At 44.7% G+C, this 17,789-nt stretch overlaps 1 protein-coding gene across 1 annotated transcript in view; it reads right to left on the reverse strand.

The window, feature by feature from the left end:
- The window catches only part of MERTK (MER proto-oncogene, tyrosine kinase), a 99,062-nt gene that overhangs the window by 33,950 nt on the left and 47,323 nt on the right, over positions 1-17,789 (reverse strand). The window contains exons 5-7 of the mRNA XM_006105714.3: positions 12,981-13,067; positions 10,478-10,593; positions 4,898-5,081 (exon numbers count right to left, since the gene is read on the reverse strand). Of these exons, the coding sequence (XP_006105776.1) occupies positions 4,898-5,081; positions 10,478-10,593; positions 12,981-13,067 (387 nt within the window). The remainder of the gene's footprint in view (positions 1-4,897; positions 5,082-10,477; positions 10,594-12,980; positions 13,068-17,789) is intronic.

Here is a 17,789-nt window from a genome sequence, read left to right on the forward strand (position 1 = left end):
GAAAAATAAGTGGAAGTTTGTGCCCTGAATGAGGAAAACTCCACCTCACCTGGCTGCTAGAATATCGGCAGCCATGTTTCTATTCATGAGGCAGCAAACAGGAGACTTCTTTTCTAGAGAAAGTGAGCAGCCCCAGAGGAAAGAAAAGCAATATTGATACCTGGGAGTATGCTAACCTAAACACTTAAGGTCACCAACCAATCACCTGACAGAGACGTCTACAAACCCCACCTACACTTAGTGTCCAATCAAATTGCTGGATCTCTACTCTTAGAAGGAGTGGACAGTGGGGCATCAGGAGAGGTCAGGGAAGCCTCCTTCATGAATGTCCAGGCAAACAACACACAGGACAGAGAGCACAAAGGAGATAGAGACATTCTAGGGGACTAGAGAAAACTACAACAACAACAAACAACCTGATAATTAATATGCCCAAAGATAGGTAAAGGCTCTCTCTCATACTTGAGAACTGAAAAAAAGAATTGTCAATGAAATAGAAAGTTCTTGAAATTAGCAATGTAAGAAAAAATTAAATGTTTAATAAAAGAATTAGAAGAGAAATCAAGTAAGCCTCCATACCTGTAGACTAAAAATTAAAGAAAAAAGGTCAACTTGAGAAAAGAAAATTAAGGAAGCAAAGGGGTCCAACAACTATCTAATACAACTATCTAATTATATAATCTAATACAATAGAAAAATAGAAAGAAATTTTCAAAGAAAAAAATGTATAAGAAAAAGTCTCAAGCCAGGCCGGTGTTGCTCAGTGGTGTAGCTTTTACCTATGAACCAGGAGGTCATGGTTCGATTCCCAGTCAGGGCACAAGCCCGGATTGTGTGCTCAATCCTCAGTGGGGGTCGTGCAGGAGGCAGCCAATCAATGATTCTCTCGCATCACTGATGTTTCTCTATTCCTCTCCCTTCCTCTCTGAAGTCAATAAAAAAATATATTTTAAAAGTCTCAAAACCAAAGCACTTGCATTTCTAGATCAAAAGAACCACTGAATGGTGGTTGACAAACAAATAATGACAAATTCCGCATCATAGCCCATCACAGCACCACGATCAGAGAAATTATTTTAAAAATCAAACTAAGTAACAGTTCAAATAGAAAATTCAAGTATCAGAATTCTCCATAATAACTCATGAACCTAAAAAACAATGCAGATGTACTTTTTAAAATTTGAGGGAGAATAATTTACAACATAAAATTCTATATTAGGAAAAATTATCAATTCAGTATGACATAAAGACATGCAAGTCCCCATAGTCTTTCTTTTTTTTTTTAAACTAAGGCTCCGGAAAGTGATTTGGCAAAGAGCCAGGAATTAGAAGAGGTGGGATTTTAATATATATATTTTTAATTGATTTTTTACAGAGAGGAAGGGAGAGGGATAGAAAGTTAGAAACATCGATGAGAGAGAAACATCAATCAGCTGCCTCCTGCACACTTCCCACTGGGGATGTGCCCGCAACCAAGGGACATGCCCTTGACTGGAATCGAACCTGGGACCTTTCAGTCCGCAGGCCGACGCTCTATCCGCTGAGCCAAACCGGTTAGGCCCCCATAGTCTTAATATTTTACATATTCTCCCTGAAGCTAATGGACAATGTGCTCCATGAAAATGAGGGAGCAAACCAAGAAAGACAAATGCCCAAGAGAAGGCCGTGGAGTCATAAGGATGCTCTGGATGGAGACAGGAAAAGAAATACATGGAAGAATTAAAGATAACAGTGCCTGGGCCTCACTCAGGGCTAGGAATACTGTCTATTCTCAGCTATCAGATTGGAAAATCTAATGGTACCAGGACCACTAGGCAGAGTACACATAACCATCTTGTCTCAATAGGGGTTAGTAATTGACTGAGCACTTTTCCTGTACTGCCTCACAAGTTTTAAAAGATCCCAATACATTAACAATGTCCCAAAACAAAGTTCAATACTTATAGGAATACAGAAATATCTAGCATCCCATAAGGTTAAATTCACAATGTTGGGAATGCAACCAAAGACTACCAGCTACACAAAGAAACTGCAAAGTCTTCTACATAGCAGGAATATAAATAAATCAAAAGTGCCCTAGAAATAACAGATATTAGAATTAGCAATGACATTAAAACAGTCATAACTGCATTCCATATGGTCCAAAAGTTAAGTAGAAACATGAAAAATACAAACAAGATACAAAAATTATAATGTGAGAAATGAAATATACACGAGATAAAATTCATGGCAGATTAGATACCACACAAGAAAAGACCAGTAAGCCTGAAAATACAATAGAAACTATCCAAAATAAAAAAAGGAAAAGCAGGGGGAAAAACTAACAGAATATCAATGAGTTATGAGGCAACTTCAAGTGATCAAATACATGTGTAATTGAGTCCTCTAAGAAGAGAGGTGGGAATAGAAAAAAATATTTGAAAAAGTAATGATTAAAATGTTTTCAAATTGGATGCAAACCATAAACATATAGATCTAAGAAATTCAATGAACTCCAAGCACAAGTAAAAAAATTACACCAAAGCACACCATCATTAAATTGCTCAAAGTCAATGATAAAGGGAAAACCGAAGACAAAATACAAGCAGATACATTGCATACAGAGGAACAAATAAAGATTGTAGATTCCTTATCAGAAATAACTCAAGAAAGAAGACAGTGACACAACATTTTTAAAGTAATGAAAGTAAGAATATGTGAACCTAGACTTCTATATCTAATAAAACTATCAGAAAGGCAGAATAAATATATTAAAAAGTAAAAATAAAGATTTTTCTCAGAGCTACAGAAGCTCAATTCCTCACCAGATATGTACTACAAGAAATGATGAAGGCCTTTAAGATGGAAAATGATATTGAATGAAAATGTGGACCTACACCAAAAAATGAATAAAATCAGAAATGGTTACTTTATGGATAATTATATATATTTTTATAATTATATAAGTCACCCTAATTACTGATTGTCTGAACAAAAGTACTAACAATGTAGTATGAATTTCTAACATATTTTGTAAAAGTAAGATAACAACAATTGTGTAAATATCGGAGAATCAAATGGAAGTATTCTACTTGAAGGTTCCAACATGACCCATGAAATGGTATAGCATCACTTGAAGGTAAACAGTAGTAAGTTAAACATGTACACTATTAACCCTAAAGCAACCACAAACACAAAACAGAAAACAAGAGGTATAGCTAATAAGCAAACAAAAGAGAGAAAATAGAATAAAAATATTCAATTAACCCAAAAGAAAAAAAGGAGGGCTATAGACAGAAAAATAAAAATGTGAGATTTAAACTCAACCTTTAAACCTAAAGTTTAAAGATGTAAATGAAGTTTGCTGTAAGCAAGATAATATGAATAATCACATTACATTTTAATGAGTTAAATACCCCAATTTAAATGCAGATATTTGAATGAATTAAAAAGCAAGACCAAAGTTATGCTCCCTAAAGGAAACATACTTTGAATATAAAGATTAACCTGCTAGAACTGCATATTGAAAGAGATAAATGCACAAGTATAACTGCAGATTATCAATGCTTCTTTCTAAATAATGGATAGAAATAGGTACTATCTGAAAAACATGATCAATCAACTTCAGCAAGCTGATGTTTATAGAATATGCCATCTAATAAAAAACAGAATACTCATTCTCTTCAAGTGCACACCAAACATTAATCAAGACAGACCATATTATGAACCATAAAACAAGTCTCAATAAATTTAAAAGGTTTCAGGTGATACAAATTATGTTCTCTGTCTCCAACAGAATGAAATTAGAAATCAGTACACAGATCTCCAGAAACTCCCCCCCCCCCCAAATATTTGGAAACTAAGTTATACACCTAAATAACTAATGGGTCAAAGAAGAAATCAGAAAGTATTCTGAACTCAATGAAAGTGGAAGACAGCATATAAATATTGTTCTCAAAGGTTTTTCTTCCTCATTTGAGAAAAGGAGGTATTTCACAATTTTGGCACTAGAGTTTCATTTGTGCAAGGATTAAGCCCTAACAGTTTCTGATTTGGACCTGTTGCACTGTCTGTATTAAGACTATACCACTGATGGTATAAGGCTGGAGTTAAGGGCACATAAGAGGTTCTGAGTGATCATTCTAGAGCTCTAACTGGGAAAGAATGAAAATTGTGTGACTCGAATTTAACAGATTTCACTATTCATAGGAAAGGGGGGAAAAACTCGGAATTCAAAAGCACACAAAAAATTCTTTAAAGTTTAAAGATGTAACGAGTAAGATAACAGAGATAACAGTATCTACTCCCTAGGGCTCCTATGAGGATTGAATGGATAATTCGCGTCAGGCACCTAATATAGTCCCTGGCACATAGGGTTTGGTGAACATTAGCCATCTTCAAATTCATTAGTTTTCTTGAGTTTGATGCTATGAGTAGTAACGCTTTATATTATTATATCTTAATTAAAAATATGCCAGAACCGGTTTGGCTCAGTGGATAGAGCGTCGGCCTGCGGACTGAAAGGTCCCAGGTTCGATTCCGGTCAAGGGCATGTACCTGGGTTGCGGGCACATCCCCAGTGGGGGATGTGCAGGAGGCAGCTGATCGATGTTTCTCTCATCATCGATGTTTCTAACTCTCTATCTCTCTCCCTTCCTCTCTGTAAAAAATCAATAAAATATATTTAAAAAAAAATAATATATGCTATAAAGAGTGTGCTGCTATTACCTTTTTATGCAAAAGAAAATATTACTTATATGTAGTTTATAAGTTTCGTTCCCATTTTCACTGGCCACCTCCATAAAATTCTCCTCCAGAGACAAAGACCCAAAAAGCAAAATTTAAACTCTAAATCAGGCCACTGGGAAGGACTTAATCACATGCCACCAGAAGTAATATTCTGAACACCAGGAATTACCTTTTTCGGACGTGCTGGCCAGGATCCAAGGGCCCTGGGCGGACCAGCCAATCTCATTCCTGCAGGACACGCTGATGCTGTAGTTAGCCAGAGCTCGCAGCTGCTCGACTTGATACAGAGGTGGAGAAGCAGAGGTGTTAAAATTCATGACGGAGCCATTACTCAGAGGATCCACTTCCTTGACCTAAATGAAAAGTGAAGATGTGGACCCGGCATTAGTAAAGTGGCGGGAATGTCAGACGTGGGCTCTCAGGCATCCTGTGCACGTGGCCCGTCCTCTCCACGGAAGGAAGTACCTGCTTCCTTCCAGGCCACACACCCGCATTACTGAGTGTTACTCATGCTGCGGGGGCAACTGAGGACCTGAGGAAAAGGCCTGAAATAAGTGTTCTCGTTGGGGTAGGGGACAGAGCAAATGATCATCACTGTCTTACAATTATTATAACACATTATAAAATAGCCCTTCCTCTCTCAGGACCGCCTCAAGTCTCAATTTCTTTCAGCTGTTTCACAGAATATGCAACCAAGTCAACTGAAACAGGGTGGCAAAGCCTAAAATATAGGGTGTCCCAAAAAATGTATAGACAGGGAATAATAATAAAGGCGGTGTTTATTAAAATACATTTCATTTTCAAAATTGAGCTATCCGTTGTGTATATACATTTTTGTGGGGACACCCTGTATTTACTATCGAGACTTTTAAAGAAAACCTTTCCCAAATCCTACTTTGGAAGATGGGATACTGGAGCTTGTTTTAACCTGTTGTTGTGCAACCTGAGGACACTCTTCCTTGAAGAACGTTTTCATGTTGTCCATTGTTCTTAATTTTTAAGAAAGATTTTTAAAATTGATTTTTAGAGAGAAAGGAAGGGAGAGAAACATCATGTGAGAGTGAAACATCAATCAGTTGTCTCCTGCACACCCCCTACCGGGGGAACCAGCCTGCGACCCAGGCCCGTGCCCTGACCAGGAACCAAACTGGCAACCTTTCGGGCATGGGACGACGATGCCCAACCAAGTGAGCCACACTAGCCAGGACACGTTGTCCATTATTCCCCCTCTCATTACACTCCAATATAAATTCGTCCCAAAGGCATACACAGGTAATTCAGATTTTATGACATTTATTAGTGGGGAGACATAGGAAAGGGTCATTTGCACCTCACCCACCTAACTTCTCTAAAACTCTTTAAAACATCAGCTCTTTCTGAGTTCCTTCTCTGTATCCTTCATAAACCCACCAGTCTCTCCACATCCCTCTCCAGGCGTCCTCTGTAAGCACAGGCAGGAGAGGGGGGTTCCCAGCAAAAACCTCCCCCTTGTCCAGTCAGCACACCTCCTGTCCGTGAGGGAGGATGTGTGAGAGTGGGTATCTTTCCACTGCACATTTTTCAAAACTTCTATGACACGGAGTACTTATCAATCAGAAAAGACAAAACGATATTAAATTTAAAAAAGAAGTAACCAAGAGCAATTTGGGGGGAATATCTTAAACCCTGTATCCATTCCTCATAATAATGGGCTAGCAATCACGGGTGTGGATAATGAGGCTGTTATTACAGGATATAGGTACCGAAATGTAGGCCAAGGGGCATTCCCAATAACATTTTGGAATTTTGAATCTGCTAAGTGATACTGAGCTGGTGGGGCCTCCCCTCCCCTCTGACTAAGAACTGGAGACTCCACTGGGCGGCAAGAAGCCGCAGTTGGCCTGAGGAGCCCCCAGGGGAAACTCGGTGAGCTACATGCTCCTCTGGGTCCTGGCTGTGGCAGAAGCCACTCTGTTCCTTCACTTTGGAGTATGCACCTCCTTCCTGGTGACCAACCCTGGAGACCAAGGTGGAGGAAGCCCGTGGCTCTCCATCCACCATTTGGGGAGCAACGCGTGGAGCATTTCCAGGCACAAGACGCGCTCTGAGAGCCGTTCCTGGAAGAGGACGGGGTTTCTATAACAGGCCTTCTCGGTGGGTCCTGGGGGAAAAGAGGGAATGAGATGGCAAGAAGCACGTGGGTCAGTTAAAAATAGGCCTGGAGTGTGCAGCCCAAAAATGGGTGAAGGAAGGAATTCATGTCAGGACCACAGGAAGCGAGAGGGTGTGTGCGCCTCCACATAAATCTGAATCTCAGCCAGACATTCATTTGTTACCGAGTCAGAGTTTAAAACTGTCATGGACTGGGAACCTGCTACAAAACTATCCTCGGTCCCCTTAGAAATGGGGATATATCATTTACCTGCAGAATGTAAGTTATAACTTCTCAAACCAACCCGACTAATCCTGTTAGGACTGCAGGAGAAAGTAAAAAACCCAGTTATGTTTGAGTATCAGATCAACTACAAATAATTATATGTATGGGTATGTCACAAAATGACTCGTGTACTTTAACTTGTAAGATTACTTTCTTCTTATTTGCTAAATCTGGTCACCCTACCCGAGATGGAAAGGAGAGTTGGGTGAAGGGAGGCAGAATAACAATGCCGGTGCCACAGGACCTGAGGCAGGCAAGGCAGGCTGCAACTTGGTGCTCAAAGGGCGATTGTTCACTCAGGCCATGGCCACCCAAAGCCAAGGTAGAGAGAGAGAGAGAGAGAAAGAGAGAGAGAGAGAGAGAGAGAGCAGGTGAAGTTTGTGTGTCATCACCTTCCACCTTCAGGGCGACCTGGTGTTTTCCAACCAGCCCACTCTACCTCATGTCTACCCTGAGAGCCTTCTCTCAAGGCGGGGCAGCGCTTCCACAAAGTCCCCCTGAAGGCAGCCGTTCTTGTGTGGAAGGAACCTCATGTCCTCTTGGATTCTGCAAACAGCTCAGCAATTGGGTAACATTTTTAAAGGGCTGTCCACGCCTCAGCTATGTCCCTATATAGGGACAGTCATGGCCCTACAATAGCAAACAGGCTGTAGTACTTCCCCAAAACAGAACCCTGAAATACATGAAGCAAAAACTGAGAGAAATGAAGGGAGAACTAGACAATTCAAAAATAACAGATGAGACCTCAACTCCCCACTTTCCATAATCGATAGAACCACCAAGCAAACGATCAACAAGGAAACAGAAGAACTGAACAAAAATATACATTAACTCAACTTGACAGATGCAGAACAGCCCACCCAGCCCCAGCCAAACAAGGGCGCATGGAGAACATTCCACCCAGAGCAGAAGTTATGCTTGGCCATAAACAAGCCTTGATAAATTTAAAAGAATGGAAACCATACCAGTGTATCCTCCAAACACAAGGGAATAACATTAGAAATCAACAAAGAAAAGACATTTGAAAAATTCACAACCATGTAAAAGTTAAACAACACATTCCTAAATAACCAGCAGGAAAAGAAGAAACCACAAGGCAAACGACGAAAACCTTGAGAGGAACTAAAGAACACCAAAAAATACCAAACCTCAGGGGATGCAGTTAACGCAGGACTTAGAGGGAAACAAATAGTATATATGCCCATAATAAAAAAAAGAAATTTAAAGTCAATTGTCTAACCTTCTACTTTAAGAAACAACAACAAAAAGAGAAAACTAAGCAAATAGAAGAAAGCAAGCAAAGATTAAGGCAGAAATGAGTGAAGTAGAGAACAGAAGAACTCACAAAGACAAAAGTTGGTACTCTGCTAAAATAATAAAATTGATAAATCTTCAGCTAGACTGACCAAGAAAAAAAAAGAGGGAAGACTCAAATTATTAAAAGCTGGAATGAAAAAGGGGCAATCGCTACTAGCCTCAATGAAGAGAAAAAGATTATAATTTGAATATTATGAACAACTGTATACCAACAAATTGGCCCAAAGGAAATGGACAAATTCCTAGAAACACACAAACTACTAAAAGTGACTCAAGAAGAAATAGAAAATCTGAACTGATCCATACCAAGTAAAAAAGATTGAATAAGTAATCAAAAAACTTCCTATACAAAAAAAGCTCAGGACCAGATGTCTTCTCTGGTGATTTCTACCAAATATTTAAAGAATGAACAGCGATCCTTCACAAACTCTTCCAAGAAATAGAAAAGGAGGAACACCTCCCAACTCATTCTACAAGGCCGGTATCATACCGATACTAAAACCAGAAGAAGCCAATACAAGAAAACTACAGCCCAGTATCTCTTGTGAATACAGACACGATTACACAGTGGTGATGGTTTCACAACTCCGTGAGGAAAAACCACTGAATTGTACACTTTAAATGGGTGAATATTATGGTATGTGAAATATATCTCCAGAAAAAGCTGTTAAAAAATAGCCCTGGTGAGGATTTTTGTAGACACAAGGACCTGACACTTACCAGTACTTGGGAGGTTTACAAAGCTGGGCAAGAACTTAGCAAGGCTGGGGGTGGCGGGGAGAGGGGCAGGCTATTTTAAATATTTGAAGAGCGCATGTTTTCACTCTTCAAAGCAGAGCAGCAGTTAGGTAACAGTGGGAGGCAACAAGAGCAGGGAGGCTAATTCCATTTGGTATTAAAACATCTGGTTGTTGCCCGGCTGGTGTGGCTCAGTGGCTGAGCATCAACCTACGAACCAGGAGGTCACAGCTTGATTTCCGGTCGGGGCATATGCCCTGGTTGCGGGCTTGACCTCCAATGTGGGGCATGCAGGAGGCAGCCGATTAATGATTCTTTCTCATCACTGATATTTCTATCTTTCCCTCCCCCTCTCCCTACCTCTCTGAAATCAATTAAAATATATTTTTAAAAAAACCAACAACACCCATATCCGGTTGTCAACACAAAATTCTTTAAAAGTCACTTCCTCACAGTGAGTGGGTGTAAATGGCCTGTCAGGTTGACATGATTTTCACTAATAAGACCAGACATGTATGATACTAAGAACAATTCGTGAACCTACTGCGTTATAAAGTACCAGGCAGAACACATGCCCGTTTTCAGCAGACAATCCACATGTGCTCATTGCCTGTTCCCACTCGCAATGTCTCTCCGGACACAGAGGGTCGGAGCATTGCTTGTGGCTTCAGCTTCCCAGGCTTGGCCTCGGCTCTGCCGCTCGCTCGGGGCTGAGCCTGCAGTGCTGGTGTGGGGTTCAGTGGGGAGTCGGCAAAGGCCCTGGGCCGGGGCACTTGGGAAACAAACAGCTGGGTTACTTTCCATGTTTATAAAACTAACAGAGCAGAGTTTACATCTCGGCATGGAATCACTGCAGGATGGCTGACCTCTATTTTACACCAGTTGAGGTGGTGGTTAAAATGGGTGAAGACTTGCAAGGCCTGTAAGGCCCAGGTCTCCCCCGGGACCACGGGCTAAGGTGCTACTAGTATTTTCATGGCCACCGGCCCAGGAAGAGCCAGGATGACGAGTACCTGGCTTCCTGAACTCCTGGTCACAAGCCAGTCCTACCTTAGGGATGCATTTTTGAGCCTTAAAAATTAATTCTCCCTGGCCTCACAGATCCCTCTGGCTGGCCCCGGCCTTGCACAGGAAGAGGCAGGCTCTGGGGCGGCCAGGTGCACAGTGAGCCGGGAGGAGGACAGGACTCTCAACGGAGGTGCTGGAGGGAGAAAAAGTGAGGGAGACCCACAGGGCACCAAACGGGCACTTCCCTCTGAATCCTGCAGGTTTGTTTACCTGAATGTTGCAGATGCTGAACGGGGAGTAGCCATCAAAGCCCGGGACCCAGGAGATCAGGACACCGTGTGAGCTCCTGTTGTGGATGCTGACTTCAGCTGGTGGGGAGGGAAGGACTACATGAAAAAGACACACACAGACGCAATTAGAGACCACAGGAGGCCACTCGACCAAACAGACACATCAATACCACACCAGTTCCCATTTCTTACGATTAGAAAAATTAAACACAAGTTTCAAAGAGGAGCCGCCCTATGCCTGAGGCTGACTGCATGAGCCTGCAGATAGGCCTTCCGGTGACGGGGTGCTCTGCCTGGCCACGGAAGGGGGCCCCAGCCTGCTTCCCTGCCCACTGAAGAAGGGAATGCTTTCAGCTGGGAAAGGATGTGCAGAGGCCCAGCTCCTTTACTGCCCACGGTCCTACTATGTGCAGGCACCTTGCTGGGCAATAAATGGGGAAGAAGAGACACAGCTCTGTCCTAGCAGGGTTCTTGCCCAAGTTGGGGAGACCCATGTGAGCAGAGGCTAAGAGGGCCCGGAGTGGAGAAGAGAGGGGTACCACAGAGTATGGGGTGCATGTGTGTGTATAGGGGTAGAAATTTCCAGGCCAAGGAAGAAGGTGAGAGTCAGTTCAAGCAAAAGAACCTTCTGCCGGTGCTCTGTGTGTGTGGGGTGGGGGTGGGGGTGGGGAGGGGGGGTGGGGGTGGGGAGGGGGACCATAATGAACGTGCAATGTCCTCAGCGACATGTAAGACGTGGACAGGTGCTTCAATCAGAATCTAAAAAGAATCTTATTATTACAACCCTATCGGACGGGTTGTCTTACCGTCCCCATTACAGATGAGGAAACTGAGGATCAGAGAAGTTAAAACCAGCCGGAGGCCCCGAGCAGGGGAACGGAAACTTGAACTCGGGTCTGCCTGACCCCAGAGCTCCTGTCGCTCAACAGGACACAGGCGGCTGGTTGAGGAGGCAGCGAGCAGCCCAGTGTGAGCACTGAGCACGGGCAGGGGCTGGGCGCCTTATCGCCACTTGGCCTGCAATGCGGGCCCCAGGTTCTCTCTTCTGTTAATGGGACAGTAACAGCCCCGCTCCAGGGGGCGGTGGTGAGGACTCAATGAGGTGACACGGGCGGGCGAGGTGTGGGGGGGCGTGGAGGTGGGGAAGCGAGGACAGGATGGGAAGGGGGGCTGGGCCACGTTAGGCACACCCGGGGGGCCACGTCAGGAGTTCCAGTTTTACCAGCAGACACGCAGCTTGCTGAGGGGGGAAGAGAAGCATTCTGTTTGACTCCCCTAAATAGAGCGGTTGTAGTACTGCCCTAAAATGCTGGCCTTTCCACATCAGAATCAGGCCTCGGATGCTACAGTTAACAACAGACTGGAAGAAGGGAGGCTTGGTTTCACATAAATTTTTAAATAAATAAGAGCCAAAAGCCTGAGTTTTGGAAACAGGATTTATTTATCTTTAAATCTTAGCCGAGAGTCTTATGAAGCAAAAACTAAAGAAGTACTTCACCTTTTATGGATTTTTAAATGTTAAGATGCTTATACCTGATGACAATGACTCTATAAATGCATGCCCACTCGTGGATCTTTGAAATTGCCCACACGTCCTTTGCAAAATGGTAATGATGGGCTTCGGGCCGGAGGAAGGAAGTTGCCCATCCCTCGGCGCCCACACGCGCTGCGCTCGGGTTTTCCTGGGGTGAACTTTCTGAAAAGGCCCCTCATTAAGAACAAACACTGAGACCCCAAACCTGCCCGAGTTTCTGAGAGAGCGGGTGAGGAAGGTGATTTGAAGAGGGATAAACAGACAGTATGTACGTTTTTGTTACTAGGTTTTAGGTTTTCCTCCCGTTTTCGGTTTCAGATTTAAACGCCTTTGATCCCACAGAAAAAGGAGGATGAGGCAGTGGATTGGACTGGAATGTCTCCACCAGCCGGGGCCTTCCATTACCTCACGTCCCCTTAGGGGAAGCAAAGGGATGGGAGGTGAGGAGAGAAAGACAGGAGGCGGGGCCAGGAGGAGAGTGACCCTGGCCTGCTCTTCGCCTGCCTCGGGGCAGCAGCTGGAGGACTGCTTCACCCCAGCTGCCCCGGGAGGCACGGAGCCCATTCCTGGACCAAGGACCGCAGCTGCCCCCACCCAGGCTCTCTTCAGGGCTAATGGGGACTAGTTCAGGCTGGAAGAGGGAAGTGGAGACGGGCAAGATGGTCATGGCGAACATTTCAGGCTATTTTCTTTCCAGACCCCGCAGAGCTAAACTGGCAAATGTTTAGCAAACTTACGTGCCAGGCACTGTTGTGAGCACTCTGGCTGGTGTGATCTCATTTAAGCCTCCAAACCAGGTAGGTTCTGTAATGATCCCCATTTTAGAGAGGGGAACACCAGCCAGAGAGGTCGGGTGGCTTGTCCAAGATCACAAAGGCAGTCAGTGGGGAAGCCCGGGCTCCGGATGTCCTCCCCCCAACCCCTCCCAGGGACTGGCCCTGCTTCTCACCTTTGATGTTGACCTGAATGCCCTTGGACACGGCCAGGCCCTTGTCATTGTGGGCTTCACAGCTGAAGAACGCCGTCTCGGTCAGACCTGAAGGGGAAGGAGAGCGTGAGACCAGCCCTACGGGAGTCCGGGCATGCTGTTACTTCTTGGTTCACTGCTTCGAGTCTTAAATGCAAAGTTAATTTTTAAAATGTTCTGGTGTTTTGGGGGGAAAAATAAAAACACACCTGGGATTAAGCCCTGGGTACCATGAGCAACAAGGGGCCTGAAAGGCAGCTCCTCCGTTCAAATCCTTTCATTTTCCCTGACGGCGAGACATTAGGTAACAAAGCCATATGCTTTCAATGTTTAGCTTTCTACGAGGAGGAGGGACTCGCTGGTCCCAATATTAAGCAAAGTGGTTTCTGAGGTTCCCCAGACAGTCCCCTGTGGCGTAGCCACCCAGGACACCTCACAATTCCAGAAACAGCAGTGTAAACACCAGTTTAAAAAATTTCAGACGATCTGCTGTAACGAGTCCTTAGTAAAAATCGGCCAACTCATAAGGAATTATTATACCGCCGCGAGGCATTGTTCCTACACAAAGATAACAGTGCTCAATAAAAAAGAATTTTACCATTTCCGAGGTGTGAAGACTTCTGATTCATTAATTTCAAGTAGAAAGAAAGAGAGGCAACCTTAATTCCATTTTCCAATAAAGGAACATGGGCTCCTTGGAAAAATGGCTGATTCTCAAGTGGGGCAAGGAACATGTCAGATGAGCCTGGGACAAAATATAACACACACACAGCACATGCACACACACACACACACACAGATGGGGGTACCGCAGAGACATGGGAGCAACTGAAAGCACTCCCAACAGCCACAACTGGAACAATTGGAGCAAGAAAACAAGTGAAGTGCCATTGGATTGTAATGCAAAGTATAAAACAAATGTCCAGGCGTCTATACGGATATAATAAATAATTAAATAAAAGGGGGAGACCAGACAAACCTCCCCAGTAATGAACGTGGGTCCTCTGCCCTCAGGAGAGATCATCACTCACCCTACTTACTAGTAAGCGCGGGCTGCGCACGGCGACCTCCTTCCAAAGAGGATAGTGTGGAAAGAAAAACAAAAGGAAAGCTTTAGCGTGGAGACACAGGCAAACGCTGGCTCACCCAGATGATCAAGGTCAACACCAGCAGTCCATCCCGCTGGCAGAATGCATCCTCGGTGTGATGTGCTGCAAATGGCACTTCCCCTCTGTAGTCTTCCTCCCCAGAACCGACAACCCAAGTCTACTCATGAGAAAAAACTTCAGCCAGGCCCAACGGTGGGACACTCTACAAAAAAACCTGCCCGTCCTCCTCAGAACCGTCAAGGTCATTCTGACAGCAGTGGGAAGGGAGGAGGACTGGAGGGCTGGGTGGAAGAGGTCAAGGAATTAAAGCAAAACAAAACAAAAAACAACCCTCACAGACACAGACAAGAGAATGGCGATTACCAGAGGGAAGGGGGGTGAGAGGAGGTATAGAGGTTGAAGGGGGTAAACGGTGACAGTAGGAGACTTATTGGGGCGGTGATCACACAATCCAATATACAAACGCTGTATTACAGAACTGTACATCTGAATCCTATGTACTTTTATTAACCAATGTCACCCCAATAAATTCAATAAAAATACATTTAAAAATAACTGTCAAAGCCATTAAAAACAAAAACAGTTAGAGAAACCGTCACAGCCAAGAGGAGCCTAGGGAGACATGGAAACTAAATCCCGGATGAAATCCTGGAACAGCAAAGGGGTTAAGTAAAAACAAAGCAAATGTGAACCGAGTTCGGGCTTTAGTTGGTAACAGGGCGTCAGTATTGGCTCATTCATTGTAGCAAACGTGCCACTGAGGGAAGATGTCAGTAGGAGCGGAGAGCGGGGGTGGGAATTCTCTGTACAATTCCCCAACTGTCCTTCCACAATTTTTCTGCAAATCTATAACTATTCTAAAGAAGAAAAAGGTTATTTTTAAAGAAAATCACAGCCATATATGCCCTCTACTTTAATCTGGAAACTTCTCTATGTCTGTCTCTGGCAGAGTCCACATCACGAGCCGGAGGAAGACAGTCCGATAAACAGAATTCCTGAAAATACACCACCATTTGCCTCCTGCCTGAAGAGTTTATTTTGCTTTCTTCTAGCTATCTACTTGTGTAGGGACCGTTCCATCTGATAACTATAAAATTCAAAGCTTGTCATGAACAAAGAAGTGAAATGTTTAAAAAACCAAAAAGGACCACGCTGCCAGGCATGAACCAAGAGAGGCTCGGCCAAGAGGCGGAGGCCCTGTCTGGCAGCAGATCTAGGAAGAATTGGAAATCCGATCCCTTTTGTGCTGGGGCTACTCCTGAGCGGATCCATGTGCTGAGAAATCCCTGCTGGTTCTGCTCTTCGCCGTCCAGATGGGAATCTGTCCTGCTGACCGAGATCTGCTGACCAGCGGACCGAGGGGCCTCCGTCCCACCTCCCTGTGGTGACCGCTTCCTCTCTAAGACGTTATGTCAGAATCGAACAGACCTCTCAGGGCTTTACCTTTCCAAGATGAGGAGTATTTCCATCCGACTGGAGAGAACTCCTCCATGGATGGCTGGGCTAGATTCTCCCGACAATTCCAGGTGCCAAGAAACTACAGTTCCCGTAGGAACCAGGCTCTTTTCCCAACTGGCCACCTCCTCTCAAGTGAGGGATGAAACCACCAATGGCTTGTGTGATGGTTTAGGAAATATTTATTGCCCTGGAGGGAAGTGTTTCCTTGAAACCTGGCAGCTACAGCTATACAAGGGCACCTGTGGCGGCCCTGCCTCTGGGGTCTTTGTATCTTCTGCTTGATTCTCCCCCAAAGAATTTTGAAAAACACATGTAGCCTCTCACACATTTTGAGGTTTGCGTCTTAGACGGTTCCTAATTTAAACGGCTGCAAAGGATGGAATTTCAGCCACCCTGAATAATGGCCTGACATTCTAAAGGAAAACTCCTTTCATGTCTGATGTAATTTTCCAGGGGCTGTAGGCTGTGTGAGGTCGTTAGCTCTATTAGCTACTGGAATATGTGCTTGGGTATTCTTGTTACAAGTTTTCCGTTTTAATTTCAAATTCAGTACATATCAAGAGGTAGAGCTCGTGGGTTCTCAATCATTTTTAAGACGCATTTTACAGTGATCTTTACACCAAAGCCTTGGAGAACCGAGGCCCTCACAATGACTCGAGGTAAGTCGGAGGGGCCCTTCCTTTGTAAAACGAGGGAGCAATGAATGACGGGAAGCAGGAGGTGAGACAGAAGAGCTGTCACAGCATCTGGACTTTGGGCACTTTGTCCGGCTTGGATTTTAGGAAAGACATCCTAGATGAGGATGAAGACACTGGCCCCTCCAAGCCACTGCCTGGGGCCGGGGCTGCAATCACTATTTCAGTCGGCCTGTGGCACTGGATTTCCTGCTGAAGTATCACTTTAACCTTCCAGGTCGTAAGCTCTCAAATAAGATGCCCATATATCCCCAGGCTCCGTGAACTTGCAAAACTTGACTTATACTTAGATCCATCAGCTTTGGCTCAATCAGAAGACACAGGAGGTGGGGTGTGTGTGTGTGTGTGTGTGTGTGTGTGTGTGTGTTTGAACAGATATCTGCAGGCTGAAACCAAGACTGTTGCCAAGACTCTTGGTAAACACTTGAGTACAAAACACAAGTCACATGGGGGAAGAGCTGGCCCTCCCGTAAATCAGGAGGGTGGTGGGTTTCACCGAGATGTTCCCCAACCGTCCTTCAGGCCTGCAGGGTTTATCCACGCAGGAAGTGAAACTGCTTATCACGGGGCATGACTTCAGGTTAAGCGGGAAGTCCATTTCCCTCTTTGCGTTTCCTTACAGAGTGAACACAAAGTCAGGAAAAACATCTGTAGCAAAATCCCTGGCACCAGGCACCACCCCCTTTCAGAACCGCCCAGCAGGAGCCAAATCACGGATTGATAGCAGTTCTCAACAGACGCTCACCAGATGCCAGCAGAGAGCGTGGAAGCTGGTCCCAACCAGTGAACTTTCTCCAAAACTCGGTGGGCACTGCAGGCCAGACACAGCCTTCTTTGCTTTCTGTATTCAGTTACACTTCTTTGGGCCCGAGATGCCCAACAAGAGACTCATTTCTCAGCCTGGGTTGGACACAGCAACGGGCGTGCGCAGGAGACACGGCCCTGTCCTCTGTCCGGATGCACAGTAACCACCAGACTGGAATAGCCCTGCACGTTTTATACCCAAACCCTTGTGGCTTTCCAGGGAAAACATGATCCAGCTCTCAGTCTCCGCCCACCACCCACGCTCCCCAGTGCCCCAGCCCTGAGCCCTGTCCTCTGCCTCTGGGCTCCCTTTACTCCATTACATCTCACCCAACGCCACGGTGGCTCATGCTCCTCTTGCTAGGTTCTCTGCTGGCTAAACACACACACACACACACACACACACCAAAAAAAAACCTCTGACACAAAGTCTGAAAGATATTTTAAGGAACTTTCAGTAACAGGATGTTCCCTGGAGGGAAGGACAGAATTGCTGAGGAAGCAACTTCTAAGCATAGTTAGGTCAATTCTTTGAGTTCTGGATGAAGCAATCCTATCCTCTCATCTCTTCCTTGGTGTCTATCTTTCTACCCAAAGAGGGGAAAAAAAATACAATATATGCTGCATCAATGAAGGAGCTTATACTCACTCACTCTGAACTCACTGTCTGCCCAGAACTCATTCACTTACTGTGTACCTGACATTGTCCCAGGCACGGCGGGGGG

This window comes from Myotis lucifugus, unplaced genomic scaffold, assembly GCF_000147115.1.
Source record: "Myotis lucifugus unplaced genomic scaffold, Myoluc2.0 scaffold_717, whole genome shotgun sequence".
Classification (NCBI taxonomy): domain Eukaryota; kingdom Metazoa; phylum Chordata; class Mammalia; order Chiroptera; family Vespertilionidae; genus Myotis; species Myotis lucifugus.